Source organism: Ambystoma mexicanum, chromosome 2q, assembly GCF_040938575.1.
Source record: "Ambystoma mexicanum isolate Mex_15411 chromosome 2q, UKY_AmexF1_1, whole genome shotgun sequence".
In the NCBI taxonomy this organism is placed as follows: Eukaryota; Metazoa; Chordata; class Amphibia; order Caudata; family Ambystomatidae; genus Ambystoma; species Ambystoma mexicanum.
This window is the reverse complement of record NC_090924.1, coordinates 904,937,694-904,963,344: the sequence shown is the minus strand read 5'-3', so window position 1 is coordinate 904,963,344 and position 25,651 is coordinate 904,937,694. Positions and strand designations below refer to the sequence as shown.

Genomic DNA, 25,651 nt, shown 5'->3' with positions numbered 1-25,651 from the left:
TTTTTCATCTTGCGCTGTATTCTACTGGACTGTATGTTGTGAGGTTTGTGGAACTCTAGCCATGCTCCTGCCCAGACAAAGGGACTCCATTCCCTCACTAGCCAACCCCCCTGAAAACTAAAGTTGTTCCCAGCCCAGGTAAGAGCTGTCAGCATTTGCAACCAATCTGTAGTGATGTATACTTGTACTCGTGGGCGAGAGTTGTTGTAATGTTGAGAGCGTGAATGATGTAGGAGGGTTCTGGAGGAGCCGAGACAGAGACAGAGAGAGAGAGAGAGAGAGAGAGAGAGAGAGAGAGAGAGAGAGAGAGAGGGAGGGAGAGATCCATACTGGCTGGATGGGACGCCTGTGCTTCTTACACAAAGTATTGTTCGTAGGCGTGTGTGGGTGCATAGTTTTACATTGTGTGTAATGTATTGCCCTTAGGTGTAGGCTGACTCTAAGAGGTAATTAGGTGAGCGGCTTGTTCCCCGGGTGGGGGGTGCATTAGGGTTCCGGCCGGGTCCTTTTGTGTTCTATTAGGGATCATGTTGTTATTGGAGGCTGTGACTAGGGGTCACTAAAGGTCTTGCAGAGTTGTGGTAGCTGTGACTAGGGGTCACGTGTAGTTGTGATGGCTGTGACCAGGGGTCACATGTGGTTGTGTCCAGGGCTCACGTGTGGTTGTGGAGGCGGTGACCAGATGTCACACGTTGTATGTTGGTGGTTGTGACTAGTCAAGTTGTGGTGTGGCATCAGAGTAAAGGAACTGGTTGTTTTTTGTTAGGGACTCGTGTCTTTTAGTGTCCCAGGATGGTTGAACTGGGTATCATGTCGGGTTGTTGTGCTTGTTGTTGCCCTGGTCAGGGTTGGTTTGTACTTGGGCGTGGCAGGCTCCAGGCCTCCAGGGGGCGGGGGGGCAGTTCGGGGCAAAAGGATGTTAGTGCACTGTGGGTTCTGGATGTTAGTTGAATTTGTCGTTTGACTGGATAGTGGATGTGGCAGGTCCAGTTCTGAGGGGCAGCTCAGGACCGGTGGATTTTCTATTATTTTTTCATCCTCGTTGGTTGGTGCCTGGTTGGTTATGAGTATGTAAGTGGGTTTTTGGTACGGATTGGAGTAGGCGTTTCCTTTGTACCCGTCATTGGGCCTCACTTGAGGCAGTTTCCGTTGATTTTTGAGCGGGATGATGCCGTTTGGTATTGCTGTTGGTTTGAGTTTAGTTGGGTTGCCTTGTGTGGAGTGGCTCTGATGTCTTTAGGGTGTCGGCTATTTATTTGGTAGATGTTGTGGGTGTACCTGTCGATTGCGCGGTGGCCACACGTTGTGGGAAGGTGCGGTGGTTGTGGAAGTATTTTCCATTTTGGGTTGTATATGTTCCCTTTTTGTTGGTTATTACCGACAAGAGTGTTTTAGAATTGCCTAACAGGGGGGGGGAGGGGGGGAAGGAGTGTTATGCAGAGTTATTAATTAGGTTATCTATTTTTACGGTTCTTACGGGGAGAAGTGTTGGGATGTACACTTGTCCTCGTGGGTGAGAGCTGTGAGAGTGCAATTGGGAGAGGGAGAGGGATCCATACTGGCTGGATGGGACACCAGTGTTTCTTACACAAAGCTTACTTGATAATGGTAATAATGGCTCATGAACATACTTCACTTGAGAGCACATCCTTCTTTACCACACAGAGTAATCTGCAGCATGGGGCTGGCCCTTAACTTCCTCCCCTCTCCAGTAACATCTGTTGTCCCTGCCTAGGTTTACCCACTTGTCCCACACCCTGTGATATCCTTCCCCCTTCCTGTCACTGAGCCTCCTTGGATCCTGGGTATAGCGGTGTTCATCACGGGGGGGGGTGGGCGGGCTCTGGAGGGAGCAGAACAGGCTTATAAGCGGGTGGAGAGGGGACCTGGGTTTCTTTTTTTCTGAGTTGCCTGCAGTGGTGTGCTTAACCTGTCGGTGGGGGCAGAGTGCTGAGGAGGCCCTTTAGCAGGTACCCTTTTTCCCTGGCTGCCCTTCACCCTCTCCCCCTTTGCCTCCTCTTGTTCTTCTTTCTCCCCCAGCCTGCCCTTTTTTCCACTGGTCGGCACCCAGGCTGTCTTTCTCCCTTTTTCTCTTTTTTGCTCCCTTTCTTTCCCCAGAGATCTTCTGTTCAGGTGGCCTGGGAAGGGCCATCACTTTTAGATCCAGACCCTGGCGGTGAACAAGCGAAGGAGGATAACCTGGGAGGAGGGTCCTTGGGGAATGGAGAGAGGGTGCCTGACGGCAACACATGGTACCCCCCCCCCCACCAACCTATCCTACCCTCCTCACCCCTCCCTCAGTGTTCATGGGATTTTGTCAATCCTATCTCATTATTTATTTATTCAGATTTATTTAAAACGCACGTCAGCCCGGGGGCATCGTGGCGCTGTTACATGAGGACATACATAATCTGGTTACCGTGGAAGGAAGATGGTTACAAAGCAGTTTTCATTACAAGGCATATTTCGTAACAGACGTATGCGAGCTGGTGTGGGTGAAGGAAGGATGGAGTTAGTTGAATAGAGTGGTTTTGAGAGATTTGCGAAAGGAGTACAAAGAAGGTTCTGCTCTGAGTGAGTTAGGGAGGGCATTCCAGAGCTTAGGAGCTATGTGTGGGAAGCCTATGCCGCCGGCTTTGGCTCTTTTTACAGTGGGTACTCGGAGTTGGTTGGCGTGATGGCTTCTTCTGGGACGGATGGAAGAGTTCTTAGTTATAGTTTCAGATAGGTAGGGGGGTGCTGTGTGATTGATGCACTTGTGTGTGAGAGTGAGGATTTTAAAGTTGATTCTTTCCTTGACTGGGAGCCAGTGGACAAGTCTTCTGGCCTGTGAAATATGGTCAGTTTTGGGGATGTGTAGTGCAGCGCGGAGGGCATTGTTTTGCACTATTTGGAGCCTGCTTAGGTTTTTAGACGATGTGCCTGCCAGGAGGGCGTTGCAGTAGTCCAATCTGGCTCCTATAGTAGCTCTAGCTATGGAGAGGCAGTTAGGCGTGGTGAGGTAAGGTTTGATGGCGTAAATGAGTTTGGTGGTCAGAGCATATTTATTTATATATATATATTATATATTCATTCTCCTATGTAGTTTCCCACCAAATACTGAGAAATGGAAGAGGCAACCGAGAGTAGTGCACACTTCCAATGGCAACCACCACTCTAGTATTGGGACGAAGAAAAGTGGCCTGCCAGCATTTAGTAATGGAGATCAGGCATGTCACACTAACGTTGTACAAGGTCAGGCAATTGAGACTAATCCACCTCACCTGCAACCTGTTAGAAATGGTAAAAAGTATAAAAGGTGGAGCCCAAAATAACAAGGAGAGAGAAGGGAGAGAAGCAGTGTTGGGACAAGATGCAGAGATGCTGGCAGCGATCCCGGGAGGCATGCAAGAGGGACTTTGCAGGCCCGGGATCCCATTGGAAGACTGGCAGCAGGCACTGCCGTATAGCAGAGAAAACCTGTCGTGCACAAGCCCATGCAGCTGGAGCTGCGGAAGACATTGGGGACGCAGGCAGCATATGAAGCAGAGAAGCCGGCGGTTTGTTTCCAGTTTGGAGGGAGCCGCCGGGAGGAGCTGCGAAGAACCAGTAAGGACACTAGGAAGACCGGAAGCACTCTGAAGGGACCGCAAATGGGTTACGGTCCACAAGCATAAGTAAATGCTACCCATATTGAATAAGCTACTAATTGAATACACTATGATACTATTTGAATGAGCACACGTAAATACAACACATTGGATACCGAACTGAAAGAAAGTTACTAATTGAGTAAACTATGATGTGCTGAATGGTGAACACACACCAAGTCAAATAGACATATTAAACAGCACACAGACACTAAGATGCAGTATGAACTTTGAACATCACAATTGCAAAGATAAGAGAGGCTGTCAATAACTGAAAAGAGTCGAGCTAAAAACTAGTATCCAAGAGTGTTACAAGTGCAGAAAGTGAAAGCCCAAGGCAGAAGAGACTACGGGGGCCCAACAGCTTTCGGCAGACTTTTGGTTGCGCGAACTGTGATACGTAGACCGTGCATTCAGAAAGTCTTTTAATGTGAACATTACAAGCATCAATAATCAAACCAAAGAAAGTATAGGGTTTATGGATGCGTGACCTGTGATGGGTGGACTGTGTGGTCTGAGAACTGCGCCTAGACCTGGAAACCGTGACAGTCCGATCTAAAGAATTGTGAAACAATTGGTGAAGTAAATCTGAAGATGGGTCAAACTGACCTAGTGTTTTCTTTTTGATCTTTCAACAGATGAAACCAACATGAGTCTGGTGTTCAAGTCTTGGGGAAGGGAACCCTGGGAGTCAACAACCGGAGAACTCCATCTTGGGGAAGGGTGTCCCAGGACTTCCCTTTTGTGTGAACTGTGCCACACAAACTTGGAGAAGGCAATTTCAGAATTTAATGAAACACTATTGAAATGAAGATCTAATGGAACTGTATTAAACTTGAAAACAGGGAACCAAGAAGAACTCAAGGTGAAAGTAGCTTAGTCTTTACCTTTGAACACTTATATTTTGTTGAAAAGATTCCCACATCATGTTTTGTTATAGTTGTGAGGCCAAGCATAGGTTTTGACACAGACAGACTTATTTTGCACTTGCAGCTACAGACTTTCCTTAGTTTCTTTGGGCAGGTAAAATCCCACTATAGTTTAGGGCAAGTTAGGCATTATCTATGGTCTGTGTCAACTCTCTCGATACCATGCCAGTCTCTCGCCCTTCCCTCCGCCCCTTATCTCCCCACTCCCACTACCACCCCACCGGACATTTCTTTTACTCCCCACTCATCTCTCCCCATTCTTTCTTCCCCAGTCTCTTCCTTCTCAACAGCCTCCCCACTCAGCTTTTCACCTCTTCAACCCTTGCGTCCCCCCCCTTGGTGTCCCTTCTTCCCCACCCCCTCCCTGCATCCAGGGGTACTCTACAGGTCCCATGAACGTGGGTGTGCCTAGCCTGTATGCCTGCCGTTGGCGCGCCGCCTCATGCCTGCAGCAGTGTGCCAACTGTACTTTGCCAGCAATAAGTTTGCTTCTCTGCCAGTAATAAATCTGTTCCAGATTTCTGACCTGAACAAAGACTGTGGTGCAGTCATTAGGTTTTCTCACTCTCCGACGTAGCCTGCCCGTTATTGACAGAGGGGGGGGGGGGACCCAGTCCACCTACATACAAAACACACCCTCCCTGCCCAAAACTGTGACTGTCTCTGGCCTTCCACACAGCCCATCTCCAAAGTCCACACTGTGAACCCCAAGAAACTCTTAATTGTCTTGTATTCACTCAGCCAGCTCCAGCAAGGTAATGCTCCTTCAAGAGACCGCACAACCAGACCACTGCAATACACCCAGTGCTGCTAACCCACATTCTTAAAACTACAGTTCACTTTGATACTTATTCAGCCCATTAGAGAAGGCTCCTGTTTTTATTCTGCTATTTAGAGTTTTTTTTAATATAAATTAAGCATTTTGGGGCGAGGGGCTTCATGTACCTTTACTATAGTCTATATGACTTGTACATTATATATGAAATTCTACATGTACACAAATATGCAAGTGAGAACTAGATACAAAAAAGGGGCACCTGGCTACACAAGAAGAGGCAAAAAGATAAAAAGATCCAATCAGAAGTAACTACAAATAACATAGTTAACAATTCGAATAAAACTCTTACTGACCAACAGTTAACACTACAGAATAGGCGACTGTCATTTGTATACCTACAATCAACTCTAATCTATTTGCTGAAAAAAATCAAATCTCCAAAAACTATTACGCACAATGCGTCTACAGATGTTCTTCGAATTACAAGATCTTGACGAACAGCACTCTACCCCAATGGACTTTCTGGAACTCCAACATAAGTGTCAATTCAACCCTAATTTTAACAACATAGCTCTCAATTTATTGAACATGAGGTAATCAAAGAAATGAGTAAAGTTAACTTCAAAAGGAAATCTCCCACCAACATTAAGAATCAACAACTCAAATTGAGAGTTTAACTAAGGATGAAAGTCTCATTATTAAATCGGCTGACAAGGGAGGAGCTATAGTAGTTATGGACTATGCGTTCTACCATGCCAGTTGCTTGAACCTACATGCTACATGAAAGAGATCCGATCTTAGAAATCAAGGACATTATCAAAACCACATTGGAGAAAGCTGAAGTTGATAAATGGATCTCCTCTAGAACCAAAGACTTTCCAACAAACACATTTCCCATAACTCTATGCATTACCTAAGACCCACAAACATGTTACTGTGTCGCCTTTTAGAGCCATATTAGCAGGAATAGAAAGTATATTTCACCCGTTAACAATTTATGTGGACAAGTTACTACAGCCATTAGTCCAATCTACAGATACTTAACTAAAAGACAAAACGGACTTCTTGAATAAACTTGGGGAATTAGATCAGATATCGACTGAATACACACTATTTGCATTAGATGTAGGAAGTCTTTATACATCAATCTCACATCAGGATGGACTTTAGGCCATTGAATGGCTAATTCTAAACACAGAGGGAATTAGAGGGAAGAAACAATTCAATACAGAATTGTTATATATCATTTTACATAACTATTTCAGATATGAGAATAAATATTATGCCCAGATATCAGGCAGAGCAATGGGCTCGGCTCTGGCCCCGGCATATGCCAACATGTTTATGTATTATCTGGAAAAACAGCATATACTGGATAACCCAACATGGAATACCAACCTATTTATTTGGAAGCACAATATAGATATCTTTGCTATTTGTAACTTTCCAATCACTGAACTCAACAAATTCCATACCTATCAACAATATACATCCAAGAATCAAATTAACACTAGAGATAGGAGAACAACATCTACATTTTTGGGATGTTGAACTTTGTATCACCACAACTGGTTTAAAAACCAAGGTTTACCACAAACTGAAGGATGCAAACAACATATTGCATTACACTATTACACTAGTTTTCACCCTAGACTAGCACTACCATATAGTGTATATTTATGGATCAAAAGGATTACAACAGACAATGATGATCTTTAACAGGAATACCAAGAACTTCATAGCAAATTCTCTAATGGCGGTTACCCCCGGATACACTAATAGAAGCCAGACGCAAAGCAGAAGCCATTTCTAGAGACTCCTTACTCCATCCAAAACCAAAGGAATACCTTTTTTTGTACATATCTGAATTCTCAAGACAAAGTGTTCATCTGAGGAGGATAATAATTAAGAACTGGAAACATCTACATCATGACCCCTTACTTTTAAAGCCATTTCCGAAAAACATCCAAAAATGGCATATAAGAGGGGGTAGAAATTTGAGAGTGAGACTTATCAAGGCTGAGAAAAGCCCCCCAGATAAAACAGATGACATTAACCACATGGAAGAAAGGTACTTTATCTCGTCTCCAGTGCGGCAATTGTAGCAATGTTATAAAGGGGAACTCCATTCAACATCCACATACTGGGGCCAAAATACCACTCAGCGATTTTGCCACATGTAAGAGCGCAGGCGTCATTTGCGCTATTGAGTGCCCATGCAGACTATTATACGTAGGACAAACTAGCAGAAGCGCTAGGGAAAGGTGGCTCGACCATAAATCGAATATGATAACAGAAAGGTAAATCACCAGTGGCTAGGCACTTTAAAGATTTAGACACAACCGATCCCAAATTAGGTTTTTCATATTGGAAGTAGTGCAGACACCATTCAGAGGAGGCACAAATCAAAGAAGCTTATGCAGAGGAAAATGCACTGGATCCACTTGTTGGACACAGTGCAACCGAGGGGGATGAATGAACATTTCCAGTGCTTCCTGTGATTACCCATATTGTCCGAGATGACAATTTGATTTAGAAAATTCAACTTAATAATGCTGAATATTTATTATTTTCCTTGGAGATGTTTATGTCTAGAATTATGTACCTTGTTGTCCATCTTTGAAAGCTATCAGATATGTATTTTGAGTTTGTTCTTGAATTTTCCCTATAGACACACAATTTGTATTTTATTTTATACTTTTGTATTCCTGCGTACCAGGCTGATTCAAGATTGGTTCATGTTTTCTACTATGTATATTATGCAACATAATATTCTTTTGATTATGCCATTCTTTTTATTAAATGGCAGCTACTTTCATATTCAGTCTTTCTTGACACAGAAAATAAGAATTGTGTCCATCTAGATGGTTTCCCCAATTGTAATGAATGCTTCACACTCTATAGTGATTTATGCAGAGAGGTAGTTTTGTAACAAAGGTCTAATCTTGACTATTCTTGGGTATTTGTGTAAACCACTGGCAATGCGTTCCATTCATGACTATTTCACATCTTTCTTTTAGAACCATTGAATTCTTTGATTTATATCATTGGTCTTTTTCTTCACAGTATTCCTGATTTTCAGTTACTGTCCAGTTTCTACCTTTATTACCACACCAGGTTAGTGTCCCTCTTTCAATATCTTGGCTTGTTACCATAGATACATCAACTTTAACTGACTCTGCATGGCCGACATCTCTTTTCACGCGTTACAGTAGAACCTCACAAGCCAGCCATACTTCATTACACTCTTTACTATAATAGAGGAGCAAATACAGAACGGTATTCTATGATTAACTATATTCTTTGAGAGACATTTCCTCTCGTGTCAGCAAGCATGCAGATGCGGCTGCATATTTACAGTTTTTCCCATTGCTAACACGTGGATACCTATGGATGATAACTGGCTTTGAGTGGAGCAGATGACGCTCTATGTTTTACTGGAATCTTGCAAGTAAGTGATTAGGTCAGTTGCTCACTCAAATGATATTTATCGGACATTAGGTTTTCTTATATTCAATATGGAGCGGCGTTATGCCATCTAGAAAATCCACTGAGATTTTTCTTTTCTCTCCAGCTTCAGCACAAGTTTGTATGTGACTGCAAGTTACATTGTTTTCTTCTGGAATTGAGATGTGGAAACTTACGGCGGACTAGTTCAAGCACCATCTGAGAGGGTAATTGTCCTTTCTGTTATATTTACTTAAATGAGTCTTTGTTATAATACACATCCATTCATTTGGCGTTCTTCCGCCCATTCAGAGACCACATCAGGAGTGTTCTTCTGCCCTCACTTTTGCACAAATGTGCTTTTCCTAACTCAAATTACTTACAATGTAATTGGTTTTATTTTGGTTCAATATGAAACAGTCAACGAGTATTTTTTGGTACATTCAGGAAATACCCATACAATCCATATGCTAGTAATATTATTACAAATATTTGTCATGAATTGACCTATTGCCAATGGCTACCACAATATTGATTGCCATTTACCATTATGTATATATGAAACTTTGGAATTGCTACAAATGTATCCAATACAGTAACAATTCTTTTAGTGATTCATGTATTATCACTAGAATATTGATTTGAATTATGATGTTTTGGTTTGAAACATTTAATTATTTCATATGTTATACTGTAGATAGTTTGCACCTGATGAAGGGAAGTGTTGTTCCCGAAACGCGTTGTGCCAACTTTTTTTGCTAATATAAAGAAGAATATTTTATGAAATTGGCTACATTTATTCTCTATGAATATTCTCGAATGTTTTCCTTGTAACATTTACATGAACTGTGGTACTTTAGATCATCTAACATTTACTGGCTGATTTACAGCATAAAGGCGTGCAGGGGACGGGAGAGTCCAAGATTTATCCAGACACCATCTTTTGTCTCAGTTTGTATCCTACTCCATGTCAGGGTAGTGCCATCTCCCCCGCTCCCAAGATTAACCAGGTTACTCATCGTAGTGATCACCTTACTCCTAAGTCCATAGTCCCCTTTCCTCCATAATTATGGGAAATCTCTCCGTCCTGTGGGACGAGACCGGAGCGCTTTGTAAAAGCATCCAAAATTTCAAAAATAATTTTCTTTTGTCCTTCCTCTCTTTCTACGCGGGGCCCAGCATGCGGCCGTAACCCCGCCCATCTCGGCTCCGCCCCGCGCACCGCCCATCAGTCCTTTTCTATCCTCGGGTCAGAGACCCTTTAGCAATAACAGAGGAACCTTATTAGAGGGGACGGCGGGCAGGCGTATGGAGGAAAGGGGACTATGGACTAGAGGTAAGGTGGTCACTATGGTGAGAAACCTGGTTATACTCCTACGTCACGTCCCCTTTCCTCCATACTTATGGGAGATTCCAGGAACTATGGGTGATGGAAAAAAAAAAAAACCTTACTGGAACAGGTTCTTCAGCACACCCTGACCAAACAGGGCATCAGCTCTTGAACTCAGGTCTAAACAATAATGTTTACAAAAGGCTGACGGGGAGGCCCAAGTAACCGCCTTTGCGATGGTCTCCCAGGGGACATATTTCTGAAAGGCAACTGCGGCTGCCTTGCCCCGCACCAGATGTGCATGAACACCCTTAGGAGGCTTCAGCCCTTGAACGGTGCAAGACTCCGTAATGCAGGCCGCGATCCACCGGGAGATGGTCGTCTTAGAGGCCTGCTTTCCTTGTGGATTACCAAAAGTGACAAACAGTTGAGAAGAGCTCCTAAGCTCGGAAGTCCTGTCCAGGTAGAACTTAAGAGCTCTTCTAACATCCAGACAGTGTAGAACCCTTTCCGCCTCTGAAGCGTGGTTCGGAAAAAAAAGACTGGCACGGAAATAGACTGGTTTAGATGAAATTCAGAAACAACCTTCGGCAAGAAAGCAGGGTTTGTCCTCAGTACCACCTTATCCTTGTGAAAAGCCAAGAAGGGATGTTCCACCGACAAAGCTTGAGTTCGCTCACGCGCCTTGCCGAAGTGATGGCCACCAAAAAGGACACCTTCCATGAGAGGTGCTTGAGGTCTACCGTGGCCATTGGTTCAAAACGATTATGGCAAAACGCCGTCAGGACCACATTTAGATCCCACACCGGGTGCGGACTGCGAATCGGAGGAAAGAGGCATCAAGCCTGCAAAATGTCTCTTAACCACTGGGTTAGCCAGAGAGTAAGAACATTGGTCCGTAGATAAATGGGCGGAAACCGTCGAAAGGTAAGTTCTACATGAGAAAACATGAACTCCTGACTCTGCTAGGTGGGATACAAAGGACAGTACCGTGACAATTGTAGCGCACCTTGGGTCAATCTGCTTGTCTAAACACCAATGACAGAACCTAAGCCACTTGCTTTTGTACTGGGACCTAGTCGAAGGTTTTCTGGCTGCCTGGATAATGCGCATGTTATCCGCTGACAAGCCAAGATGTTCTAAAGACCTGAACTCGGGCACCACGCCGCCAAGCTGAGTGATTGTGGGGAGGGGTGCCACAGTTGTTCCCCCTGGTGAAGAAGATTGGGGGTCACCGGTAACCTGATCGGCGGATACACTGACAGGTGTTGAAGTTCTGAGAACCAAAACCTGGCCTGCCACCACGGGGCAATGAGCAGAAGAGAACAGTTCACCAAGTTCTTCAATTTGCAAATCGTCCGATGAACTTGTGGCAGAGGTGGGAAGGCATAAGCCCTCATGTTGTGCCATGGAATTGAGAGCATCCCCCAGAGAGAAGGCTCCAAGTCCGTTTCTGGAGGCATACAGAGGAATCTTCTTGTTTGCCGCCGTAGCGAAGAGGTCTACTTCCGGAGTGCCCCAGCGCAGGAAAATCCATGAGAGGACCTCCACCTTCAGTTCCCACTCGTAGCTGACTATCGTCCGCCGACTGAGGGCATCTGCCGTGACATTCAGCTGGCCCGGAATGTGTACTGCAAGTAGCCAAACACCATGCTGAACCGCCCACTCCCAAATCTGGATGGACAGTTCCACGAGCGGGGGAGATTTGGTGCCCCCTTGCTTGTTGATGTAAAACATCGACACCGCAGTGTCTGTGCGAATCCGGACCAACTTGTTGGCTATGATCGGTCTGAACGCCTTGAACGCTAGGAAGATCGCCAGGAGCTCCAGATGATTTATGTGGAGGAGCTTGTCTTGAGGCGACCAAAGATCCGAGACCTGAAGAAGATCCAACGTCGCACCCCACCCCAGAAGGGAGGAGTCCGCCGTGACCGTTAGCGTCGGAGCTGGGTCCTGAAACCCCGCCCCCACCGACAAGTTGCTGAGAGACGACCACCAGTCCAGGTCCGCTCTCATGGAAGCCGGAATAATTATCAACTTGGAGTCGCGATACACAGCCTGAAGCCAAGAACGCCTAAGAGCCATCTGAGTCTGCCTCATCTTGAGGCGAGTAAGAGGACCTCTGGAACCACCAGGCCGACATGCTCTCCGACTGCGCAAACATTTGACAGGTGGCCAACAGATCCGCCATTCTGTCCCCGGTCAGGTACACGCTGCAGTCGATCGTGTTCCAGCGAAAACCCAGGAAGATCAAATCCTGAGACCGGCATGGAAGATTTTCGCCAGTTCACCGACAGCCCGAGGTGGAACAGGAGCTGGAGAAGAGACTGAAGATTTCAGGCAGCTTTCAGCGCACAAGGGCAGTCGTCCAAATACGGATATACATGGATACCCTGCAAACGAAGATAGGCCGCGATCACCGACATCATCTTCGTAAAGACACACGGTGCCGAACTTAGGCCAAAAGGAAGCACTCGAAACTGGAAATGCTCCTCTCCCACAGAGAAACAGAGATATCTCCTGTGTGGACCCAAGATCCGGATATGCATGTAGGCATCCTGAAGATCCACCACGCTGAGCCAATCGCCCATCTGCAGGGAAGACCGTATCTGGCCAGGCGTGATCATCTTGAATTTCTCTTGGGGTAGGAAAAGATTGAACTGGGAAAGGTCTAGGATGGTGCGCAGGCCAGCCTGGTTGGCTTTGGACACCGTAAACAGCCGGGAGTGGAAGCCCTCCCCTCGATCCCCAAGAGGAGCGGGTTCCACAGCTGAGGTTCTGCAGCTTCTGCAACTCGGCTTTTAGGGAGGGTGTTCCCGACTGCTGGAAAGGAGGGTTGAAGGGTGGGGTAGGGGGTAAGCGGAAGCCCACCTGTCCTCGGTGATGGCCTGCCACGCCTCCCAATGAGACGCAATGCGTCCTCCCACCGGGGTCTCGTGCGAGCGAGGAAAACCCTCATTTGGCAGGCTTTTCAGTGGTGTTATCACCTGAACTTGAAGGAGGCTGAGGAGCGGGAGAAAAACCGAATCTGTTGCTGTCTCCGGCGGTCATTACCCGAAGGAGTATCCACTGTGCGGGATTTCTGGTCTAGGAAGCCCCTAAAACCAGAGGAGGGCCGGCTCTGTGACAGCGGTCTCTGGGTCCTGAAAGGGGTTTTAACCAGGACTGACAAGGACTTAGCTGTCTGGGTGCTGTCCTTTGTTTTGGTGAACTCCACATCCGTTGTGGAATGAAAAAGCTCTTTACCGTCAAACGGCAGGTCCAACACCTTGTCCTGTACCTCTTTCGAGATCTTGGTGGCAAGCCTGTCGAGAGGTGAAGGCCCCGAGCCGACGTGATGAGCCGCGGCCTCAAGCAGATCCTGAGCCAAGACTCTGGCGTCAGATAAACCTGCCTTAAAGTCTTCCAGATTCTCAACTGGAATGAACTCCTCAAACTCTGACAGACCTTTCCACATCTTCACCCGAGCTGCAAGGCCGAGTTAGCGAAAATCTTCCTCCCAAGGGAGTCCAGGAGTTTGTCCTCTTTCCCTAGAAACTGAGTCACCGTCGTAGAAGAGGAGGAGGCTGCAGGCCTGGACTGCAATGTGGCCGCGGCCACCACTGTGGAGTAGGGGGGCGGACAAGATGACAGGGCCACCTCTTCCGAAGAATGCAGCCTGTAACACGCGTCAATTTTCTTATTGACGAAAAGTCCAGAGTGTGGCTTTTCCCAGACCCTGCGGACCTCGGCCAAAACGTCCTTCTGCAAGAACAGGCCGGTACGCTCCGAAGGAGACAAGGTGAACGCCCCTGAAAGCACACCCTCCTGCGGAGAGGGTGCCTCGGGCACTGGGACATCCAATAGGCACATCATGTCCAGTACCCGGTCGTGAAAAGCTCTAATAGAGCGGGGCTGGTCTTCTGAACTGTGTCAGGCAACGTCTTGTCCACGGGGGACAATGGGGGAAAGGGCGGAAGCGTCGGTGGAGGCACCGTAGGCAAGGGCGCCGGCAGCGGCACCACTGGTGGAGCCGGAGGCGCGGGCGGGCAAACCTCCCGAAAAAGACCCTTGAAATACTCGCTCATGGGGTCGGTACGCATGAGCGTCTGAAATTTGCTGAAAAAAGGTGTCCTCGGAGACGGTTTTGGAGCCGGCGGAGAAGGCCTCTCATGAGGAGGATAATTCCAGGGATGCAGCGGGGGCGGTTGCCACATAGGCCCATCCCCCGATGTGTCCACAAAAATCAAAGGTGCCGAACCAACAGGCAGCGAGACATTGTGCGGGAGAGGCATCCGGACGTTCCAATAATAAACTGGACGAAACGAATGTGTACAAGAAACTTTGTGTTGCCCGCGGAACCAACTCCTACACCTGAGGCCGATGGCGTAGTTGTAGGGTGAGTGCCCAAAATGGCTGCTGTGGTCGTGGCGGGAACGGCCGCCATCACCTGAGGGGAACTGCGGCACATGTGAAAGTGAGGCAGGGGTCCCCGTCGGTGGATCAGGGTTCTTAATCTTAGCCTTTACAAAAGGAACCTCGGCCGAGCCGGTACTGTGAGGCCTGGAATGTTTCTGCGACATACCAATAGCAGGAATGACCTCGGCACTGCCGGTAAGGGAAGAACTTCACTCCCTGCCCCCTCAACAGTTCTGGCATCGCCACAAGAGCGGGAACGGTGAGGAAGTACCTTCACCGATAAGGCCTTGGCAGGCCTCTCAGAAATGTTGGTCTCTTTAGCGTCTCCACGAGGGACCTCAGACCCAGGTCCGGTAACAGTCTTACTAGCGCGGGCCTCGAAACATCCGTTCGGAAATACCAAGCCCAGCCGAGGCCTCGGGGCGCACCCCGGTACTTTTGAGGGAAGCCGATAAGGCCTCAGAGCGAGCTCCGGTACCCACCCGATTCAGTAGAACAGGGTCTACAGGTAGCCCCCACAGGAGGGGCCTCGGAGCATGATCTGGTATCCACAGGCCCCTTACGGAGACCCTCAGAGAAAACTCTGGTACAATTATTAGGCCCAGAAGGCACCTCGGAGGAATCCCCGGTGACAGAGTAATCAACGGTCCTCCCGGCGCGGGAAGAGCCTGGAAAGGTATCTCCCGGCCGGGGTGCTCTGAAAAGTAAAGAACTCACTGGGCGTTTCTTCTTTTCGTCGATAAACGCCTGAAAATGAGAAGGAGGAGTACGCAGAAACACCTCCTCCCACCGCTCCAACTGATGTTGAAGTGCCCGTACCGAAAGGGAGTCACAATAAAAACAGGAGTCCCAACGGTGATCCGGACCCAAACACTCTAAGCAAAGAGGATGGGGGTCCGCCCTCGCAAAGCGTCAGTGACATGATGAACAATCTAGTAAACGATCGCTAGCGAGAGCCCGAGAGGAGGAGAAAGGAATATCTTCCGAGGATGCAAGCGCGTCCAGTCCCGATCAAGCGGAGAAAAGGACTGATTGGTAATGCGGAGGCGAGATGGGCAGAGTTATGGCCGCGTGCCGGGCCCCGTGTAGAAAGAGAGGAAGGACAAAAGAAAACATTTTTCTTATTGAAATTTTGGATGCTTTTACAGAGTGCTCCGGTCCCGTCCCACAGGACGGAGAGATGCCCCATAAAAATGGAGTAAAGGGGATGGGACGTAGGAGTATATATTGTAATAGTCTGAGGTTTTTAACAATCCTTATATACTAGGTGTGCAGCTATACCTCATTCCTATGATAGTATATCCTGATCCACCCAGGCATCAATGAACATCAAATAAAATATGATCAGGTCGGTTTTGAATAAACAGCGACCCACTAATTATCTATGAAGTATCAAACGTTAAAAACATTCATACAGATCAAAGAAGAATAAAGTGTTCCACCAGAATGAAAGTGTAGTACATTACACATGAATTCAATTTCTGATTCACAGTTTTGTTCATTCACAAATTATAGAACCCATCACCGACCTAGGGCTATCAAAATCTGCCTGCTTTACTCGGCTGGTTAAGCAGGGTTTTATATGTTTCACTGCTGTTTTATAAGATTGTAAACAGTGGTTTGGCCGCATGAGCTGCTGGATAATGCTCTTGTTGGAACAGCCTTTATCAGGACAGATTGGTTTATTCTCGTATCTCTTTCGTAGGGGAATCCTGTGTTCAAATATCGTGCATTTTCCTTTAGTCTTGTGCACGTCTGGCAAGGTGGCATGAGATTGATCCAAAATCGCCCTGATCATATTTTGTGTTTGATTATGCAAGTGCATATACGGCTACTCGCTTTAAAATGTTGTATGGTAAAGGTTAGGGACAGCATGAACTACAATCTCCTGCAGCTAACGGAGAAAAGAAGAATGTATCACTCCACCTTTTCTGTGTAGTGACCTTCTGCTGTAAGCAGGTTGGGTACTCTCTCTAAAGGAATGGTCCGATGCCTTCCTTCCCGATCCCTGGGACAGAGGCCTTTTCCTTCACAGACGGTCAAGAATTTGGTTTGACTCCTTGTTATAAAGAAGGCACAGAACTAAGGATAATTTGGGTAGGTTCATTTATTCACATGAACAACTGCAGGATGTACGAGAGAGGGCAAGATCCTGCAGACTTCTCAGCTTACATCTAAAAGCCCAACCAGAAGCACACACCTAGTCAACAACCAGTAGGCAAGAGCTACCGCTGGGGAACCAGGAGCAAGTACACAGTATACTGCAAGTCCAACTTCTGTATCAAATACACACCTATTTGTTTGCCCATTATATTCAGATGTGTTGAGATTCTTCTTTATCTTTGAGTATGTAATGATCACGTATGCATGTTGTAAGGTGCCAATTGGTCTAGGGATTCAAAAGGTACCTCCTACCAAATGTTGGTTTAAAGCTAACCATGTTCTCCTGGATAGAAGCAGAAGCCAATAAATCGCTCCCAGCAATTTCGAACCATGTACACAACACACATGAATTCTGCATTCTCACCCATATATTCAATTGAACGCGCACTCAAAAAACACAAAGGAGTTGCGCATTGCAGTTTTTCTCCCTCCTTCAACAAACTCGGTAATCTTTTTCTCGATCACATTCTACTCAGTCTATTCCACCTGCTCAAAAATATCAGATGTCTTTTCTTGTCCAGACGGCCTACTCATTTCATTCCCCTTACTCATGATCTCCGCAAACACATATCCTTGAGTGTTCTCCGCTTCCTTTGTGAGCATTTTATGTTGCACTTTGACCACTTTCTCATTTCCACCGTTTTCCATTCTCGAACCAAATTCAATGAATTCCTTGCGGGCAAAGTACTTAAAAAGCCCTTTGGACTTTGAGCTCTCACTCATCTATAGTCTCTTTTTTTAAATCACCATTTCCTTCACATTCTGTTTCTCATATTTGTATACCTCTTTCGGTAGTCCTCGATTCCCTCTACCACTTGTATTTGATCTATACATTGTGATTAGCTTCCCACTAATCATGCTGTGCTGAACTTATTTTGGGAATTCCTTCCCCTCATGACAAATGGTGCTATTCCTGTTGCCATGTGGCATATGTCTGTAGGCTAACATCATGAACTCCTATTCAAACCACTGGTCAGACAATTGTATATTATCCATAGTATATTACTCTTTACACCAAGCTATTGATCTTGGGATTGTACAATGCTGAGTTTACCGCTTTCACCCAATAAATCAGCAGGAAATGTTTCATCAGCTGTACCCCATTGTCACTGAATCGTATCTAGGACACTGCCTCTGTTGAATACAGCTTGAAGTAATTCTATCACCCTTTTGGTAGTAACAACTGACATAACCCATTTAGATATATAGTCCACTAACACAATCTCAACTGTTTGTTCCTAAAATGTCCCCAGGCTCCATGATGTACAGAGCCAAATGGTCCATACTCTTGTAGGTACCTGTACAGGAGTCTACACTGGCCTACTCTTAACCACACTGTCACTTCTAGCACATGGCGACATTCCTTAACAATCATCGCCACTTCTACATCCATGGCTGACCACCAGTACACACCTTTCAACCAGTGTTTACTTATGCTTCTTCCTAAATGGGCTACCCTATTAGTTTGGACCGAATACCTCTCGTGGTACTATTTTGTTACCGCTCAGCACTCCTGCCAACTCATCCAACCCCAACATCAGGGTGCATAATTTGCACTAGCTTTTGGCTAGTGATGCTTGACCCCTGGCGAGTATGAAATGGTGGGCTGATGTGTGTTTGTATAAATTGGAGGTAGAGAGTGGCTTTTTAATGGCTGGGTAGTCGCTTGAAATGTGCATTTTCTGCACCCTGCACAGCATACCTTATTGCATTCGGTTGAACTGGTCACCATTCCTGAATATACCTACCGGCTCATTAGCTCTTAATTCTCCTGCAAATAAAAATACCATTCTTCCTTCACCACAGAATATATTTCCTCTTGCACTAAAGCCACCCTGCACTATCCTTGATAAGCACATTTCTCTGGTCTCTGCGGTAAAAATAAAAAAGCTACTGCATTACATTTCCCTGTAAGTATTCTAATTAAAAGTTATATTATTGTCAATGTGTTACCCCACCTAGGAACACATGAATAAGCTTTCCCATACCCTGCTGTCGTGAAGTACCAACAATCTCAATATGAACAGCATCTCCCAAACAACTTCTTGCAAGGACAATCCCAATATCTTGCCAACACCTCACATTCTATCAATGAATGCCTTTTCTGGGTACCCATGAGCAATCGATATGCAAATATAACTGGTACATCCATGCAGTTTTGCTTTCAGCTCGAAACTGCACCTACCCATAACTCGCATGCATATGGAGTTATAGATGTTTTTGCTCCAACACTTATTCTATCTAATGAGGGCCCACAAGAGATTTCAAATTTTAGCTCTTCAAAACACCCGTTACACTCTTTTGACCACCCAAACTTAATGCTCTTCTTCAGCAATTCTCTTTATAGGTTTGGTTTTCTCAGCAACATTAACCACAAGCTTAGAATATAACTATCAAGGCCAAGAAGGACCATAATTACATGTCTTCCGATTGTTCCGCTTGCACACCATAGACTTAATTCTGGTTTTGGTATTCTCCTTTCCGCTGCAATTTGATGTTCCAAATAATACTTCATGAACATTTATTTGGCACTTTTCAAACCTTAACATCATCCCCCTCCACTGATGAATAATTAATCAGGCTCTTCTTCAGTGTTTGCATGCATCAAGATATCTTGGAAACAAATTAACCCCTTGTATTTTTCCAAACAAGTTCTCCATCAATTTTTGAAATGCAGCAGAAGCTGATGCCAAAACAACAGCATCCAAATAAATGTAAGCAGGCATTGGAGTTACAAGAGATGTTGATTCAGGATACAAAACTAGCTGGTGATATGCGGATGATAGACCAAGAGTTGAGAACCAATTTGCTGCCTTCATCAGCATTTCATTAATATTTGGCAGTGGGTGTCTGACTACCCATTGCCTTGTTCAAGTAACGTAAATCTATGTGCATGCAAATCCTTTTTATCCTGCCTCATCATTATCAAAACTGGAGATGGAACCAATTAAGCAAGTGCATGGCTGCCACTCCCCCCCCCCCCCCCCTCACACTTGAATTCGGCTTCTAGTTTTTCTCCAATTGCCAGTGGTACCGGTCATACCTTATGCAGCATAGGTTTCGCTCCTTTCTTTCGTATAGTTTTTATGTCTCAAACCTTTTGAATCTCAAATGCGTACTGCAAACACCTAAGCAAATCTATTCACTACTTCTTCCTGCATGATTTTGTTTCTGTTCATACTGGTTCCACGGCTCCTGGATTCAATTGCATGTGTAGTACTCCTTGGCGATACCATCCCAACAAACATCTCCCTATACTTAACATTTTCCCTTGTTACTTTATCCGTGAATGCCATCTCACCTTCAAAATACACCATAATTTCAATTGGGTGTCCCCATTATATTGAAGGTTCAATATACAACTTTTCTAATTTGGGATTTGGTTTCCTAGAACACCTCAAACATCTTAAGAGGAATCATTGTATAAAGCGAAACAGACTAGCAGTCTTACTCTTTTGCCTCCCATTTCTACTTCTGCCCACGGTGCCCTGTATCTTGGAGTCTTATCAATTTGTAACACTACTTGGCTTCCCTCACCACATTTATCAACAATAACATCACTGTTTTCTATCCATTTTCATCCATCATGTCCCTACAGTCAATTGCAAAACGCCCTATGTACATGTTCTGCACACCGCTGCCTGCATTGGACATTCGTTGGATGAGGCTACATGCCCTTCATTGCTGAGGCTAAAACATATTCTTGTCTGCCTTGAACCTTAGATTTCTCTCATTTACTCTTTGGCTTGAATTGACTGCATGTGGCTTGCATTGACCACATACATGCCATTTATGTTCGCTTCTTCACTGCATCCTGTTCCTTTAGTGTTGACATGTCACATCTAGGGGTCGCCTCTACACCCCTGGCCAGTGGTAGACTTCCTTGAGAGGATTTCCTGCCAGAAACAACCTGTCATGTACTTGATTTGATTTGATGTTGCATGTTTAATTTGTCACGGATGTATTCATCGAACTGCATTTTGCGATCAGGGTTCTTAGATCAGTGACACAGTTATTCACACTTTCCCCACTAAAAACGTGTAGTGTTCCAGGACCACACCTGAGTTATGGTCAATTTGTTCATCCAGCTTCTTTGTTGTTGAGTCAAAGTTGGTGGATGCCGCACTGTCTGCACCCTCATGCGATTGGACGATTATACCTTCAGGTTCAGGGTAGGTGTTAGTATATATTTAGCCCCTCTTACTAAGCAAGTCATCAATGTAGTTCATTTCTCTTCACCTATGTTCACACCTCACTTGTCGTTATAGAATTGGAACCGCCCTTCTAATCCTCCAAACTTATTGTAGGCTCTCCTGAACCAAGAAAGAATCATGATAGTGGGTCAAGATTCTTCATTGTTCTGGTCACTGTGCTGAGGTTTTTCAGTTACATCGATTGTGTAATTTCAACTGTCTAGTGATCAGACACCATGTGCCGGTTGTCTTTCTGTCAGCCGCAGTTACATGCTCCATCCACCAATATCCTTGAATGCATCCTGTGCTCCTCCTCGCCCACTGCTTGTTCCGGTTCACTTCGGTCCATCACCACCACTTCTCCAGTTTCCCTTCACCACAGGTATACTTGGTGAAGGGTCTCCACTGTGCTTGCAGTAGCAGCCGTGATCTACTCGGTTCCAAGCTCGCCAACAATCGCTGCTCCAGTCACGCTAATCTCCTGCAAGCTGCAGCATTTTTTGGCACTCCTGGCAAAAACGTGCTGGGGCCGCTATGGGTCGTTCCTACTCGTCACCCTTTGTTATACAGAAGAAATGGCATCAGCAAAGATCTAGGTAGATGTGTTTATTCATTTAAATGTCCTTCAACAAGTACAAGAGCAGATGAGACTGCACTTCCCAGCTAGCATCTGAAATCCCAACCATTTCTCATTCCATGCTAGAGTCTGCTCATGAGCCTACCACGCATGCTTGTTACAACACACCTCTCTTCTCATGTGAGGGTGAGATCGGTATAGTCGCTAAAGCTGTTTTTTTTCCATTTTAAGAGGCTAAAAAGGTTTAGATTATCTTCTGTTCTCACCGAGAGTTCAAATAGCGAACGCCTTTATTTGCAGACGTTTGGACCACGGTATACTTGAGTCTTCTAAGTCACAATTACATAGATTGCATGTTGTCCAGAATGGGGCAGCCTGTCTTTCGCTCCGGTTCTACAATTTAAATCACACCAGGAGGGAAGGCTTTTCAGCCAGTGGCAAAACGCTTAATTTGAAGCACTTTGCATGGATCAAAGAGCTTATTAGAGTTTGGTTCCTAGGGGACTGTTTTGTCTGTTACAAGCATCAAGAACATTTAGATCCTCGTCAGCAAACCTACTTGCCTCTGTCCAGTTCAAGCACCAGGAGGTAGAGTGGACAATCTTCGTCTGTCAGAGTACGAAATACTTTGGAACGCTCTACTAATCCCTCTCCAAGAAGAGCAAACTTAATTTAAAGACCTTCCTGGATCACCCAGATTACTTCTGCACCTACATACTTTGGATTGTGCGAGATATAAAATTCCATTTAAAAACATTTATAAAAATCACTGGTGCTGCAGCATGTTGGAAACAAGCACTGGCAATACCAACAGTTTGGGTTTGTGTGTAGGCATGAGAAAGGCACTTGCCAGGCACAGCAATAGTGATATTACCCATTGTTGGTCGCAGGTGCAAAATGGTGCGAGTACCTGGGCATCTAATAGCAGAGCCTTGCAAAAGCTTAAAACTTACCCACAAGCCTAAAACATTGGCTTTGCCAATGCTTTTTTAAAACAGGATTTTAGTGAAAGACACGCAGAGTGCTATAAATCAAGTGGCTAAAGGAAGGCATGGTAAGACAGCAGGTTTACAACTCCAATTAAGTCATTAACTCTGAGAAGACTGCTTTGAACACACTTGCAGGCACTTTGAATGTAAAGTCTAATGGAAGGGCTCGATTAAAGCAAGCTCAAAGAGCTCCCATGAGGAGGTGTTTTGGGCAGGCATAGGTAGGAATGGGTAGAAAGGTCCATAGGAGATTAGCCTGGCCATGGGTGGGCACATAACCAAGCAACACCTACGGACTGTGTCCCTCCTCATTCGTCATTCCGCGCAGGGCCTCTTTTGGTTCCCAGTCCACCCCTGTTCCTCCCCATCTGTACTTCCATGCAATAGTTTCCGCTTATAGGTTTTGCAAGCAACACCCAATAGCCCAAACTAGAAAGAGGTGGATGTTTTGGTCAGAGGCCGATGAGCATGGACAAGCCTCAACTTTAAGGACCTGGATGGAGGAGAGGGACAAAGGTCCGGCGTAGATTACTTATCAGTAATCTTCATTATACCTATTCCGACAATCCTTGCATCCCATCCTGCCTCCAGGAAATGGGCGTCACACCCATAAACTTGGACATACACAGGAAAGTTCTGGATTAAGGGAGAGCATGAAGAGGGGGGGAAGAGAATCTCCATACCCTTAGTGCCCAATATATGTAGAATTGTTCCTCTACGGTAGCTCGGTCAACTCAATGCGAAGGACAGGGACCACCGAACAGTAGGTGTGGGAGAAGTAGTCTAGGAATTCCATGTTGAGTGGATCACATTATTTACAGTAAGGAATCGGTACAGAACATCCACACACATTATACCACAGCATCAATATGGCCGAAAGTCGAAAAGCCATACAAATAAGGAGATCCCTAAAATAGGTATTGCTTCTATCGCTACATACAAAACAATGGTTATTTTGATTTAGAAATGATGTACCCTGCAAAGGTACATCATTTCGAGTCAAAAGATTCCAGTGGTGCCATGGGAGAGAAGTTAAATGGCATGTGTTGTGTGGGATTTAATGGCAGTCGCAGGATCAAATGAACTGAAAGGCGAAGTTAGGCTTAAACTGTGCCAAAATGCTATATGGAAAAATGTGATTTTCCAACAAAAGGACTTGTGTCCCCTTCTTCATCGGCATCAGGGGAGAACCCAGTATATAAACCACAGAAAATGATGCCTCATGGAACATGAATTGTTTAGATTTATTTCATTACAGACGGGCTCTGGACAAAGTGAAAAGGTGAAAGGATCAGCGTATGCTATTTAAAAAAAAAGATTGATATTCTTTATTTAATTATACATTTTTTTTTAAAAAGTATAAACATCTCAGTACTTCTTCAAATCTCTCTTCAATATGCTTCCAATATGTAAAGCATGTAGAATATATACAGAAAAACATTTATTCATTTTAATGTGCAAATAAACTGTCTAAGTAAAGTGCAAACATCCACATGTCCAAATATGCATATAATCAAATTTCCACTATTCTAAAACTCTAAATATATGGGACATTCAAGTAAATGTCTACTAAAAAGGTATTGGAGAGGAGTATAGAGGTAAAACAAAACCCTCCATCTATGATTTCCAAATCTGCCTTGTCAATAATTCGACGGAAAGCACATCTAAAACTCAACTGAGAGCTGATGCCCGTCTTCCTCAGGAAAAACAGTGAGGTATTCTCTCTTGGTATTGTTCTCACCCTCCCATATTGTATCTTGATTGTAACTAAATATAGAAAAAACATATAAAAGACTCAATTGAAACCAAACAATAATACTTTGCCAAATCTTCCCAATGCCCCTTCAGAGGGGGCGCGGGGGGGGGGGGGAGCTTTACATTTTTACAACAAACATGTGTATACTTGCACGGTTTGCACGCCAAGACCGGGAAGAACGTCAAAGCGAATACAAGGAGAAACAAGATGCCTTTCTGCAAAGGTATGCATTTTGTTATCAAACATTCTGAATGTGCTCTCGTCGAGCTCTAGAGTTTACTTGGCAGTTAATAACTATATGAAACTATTATATGGCAACATTGACGGGCTATAACTTTGATTGGGTTATTCCGACTGGGTTTTTCTAGCTTTCTGCTTGTTAGATGTTCCTTTTGGAGCAGAATTAATGGAAATAAAGTTTGAAAACTATACAATTTGGTGGCCTTTGGATAAAAATGAACGGATTTGATGAATCCTTTACAATATGTACTGAATGCAAGAATGTGGAGACACATTTACTCTGAATAGCACATTTTTTAACTTGTAGATAAGAATAGTGTTAAACTTGCATTTGAAAAGAATAAGGACTCATTATTCCAATTTAGTTTTTGGGATTGTCTCAGATGCGCCTTTGTTAATAGAATTAAGGAAAGAAATGGCACGAGGCTACAAATGCACACACTAGAACAAAAGGTTAGTGTTTCATGGCTTAATATTGCCAGTGTGCAGTGCTTTAAGTGGTTCTACACCAAAGGAAAATAAAAGGCTTATTCTTGTTTACTTTGCAGACAACTGCATCGATAGCTGCAAAGTAAGGAATATTTGCCCGCTTGACTACTAGAGTTAACCAAGAAAATGATAAATGTTCCTCTCATGGTAAACAGGAGTTCAAAGGTCATTGGGAAGATTTGGCGAAGTATCATCCTTTGGTTTTAATTGTGTCTTTTATATGTTTAGTTACAATCAAGATACAATATGGGATGGTGAGAAAAATACCAAGAGAAAATATCTTGAGTCCTGAGGAAGAAGGGCATCCGCTCTCAGTCGAATTCTAGATGTGCTTTCCATCTAAACTACTGACAATGGAGATTTGGAAATCATAGATAGAGGGGTTTGTTTTACATCTATACTCATCTACAATACCTTTAGTAGAGGTTTACTTGAATGTCCTATATATTTAGAGTTTTAGAATGGTGGTAATCTGAAGATTATATGCCTATTTGCACATGTAGATTTTTGCACTTTACTTGGAGAACATTTATTGGACATTAAAAAGAATAAATGTTTCTCTGTATATATTCGACATGCATTTGATCTTGGAAGTATATTGGAGAGATTTGCAGAAGAACTCCAATGTTTATTAAACTTTTTTTTATAAATGTATAAAGAATATGAAAATATGAATCATTTTTAAATAATTAGCATACGCTGATCCTTTCGTCTTTTCACTTTGTCCAGTGCC

General features: G+C 44.7%; 1 protein-coding gene across 3 annotated transcripts in view; it reads right to left on the bottom strand.

Moving 5' to 3' along the window:
* Positions 1–25,651, bottom strand: part of BMI1 (BMI1 proto-oncogene, polycomb ring finger) — a 266,963-nt gene that overhangs the window by 207,394 nt on the left and 33,918 nt on the right. Inside the window, exon 6 of one of the 3 annotated variants that reach the window (XM_069648190.1) lies at positions 17,113–17,124. The exons of the other annotated variants lie outside the window; for them this stretch is intronic. Within the exon in view, the coding sequence (XP_069504291.1) occupies positions 17,113–17,124 (12 nt within the window). The remainder of the gene's footprint in view (positions 1–17,112; positions 17,125–25,651) is intronic. 3 annotated transcript variants of the gene reach the window in all.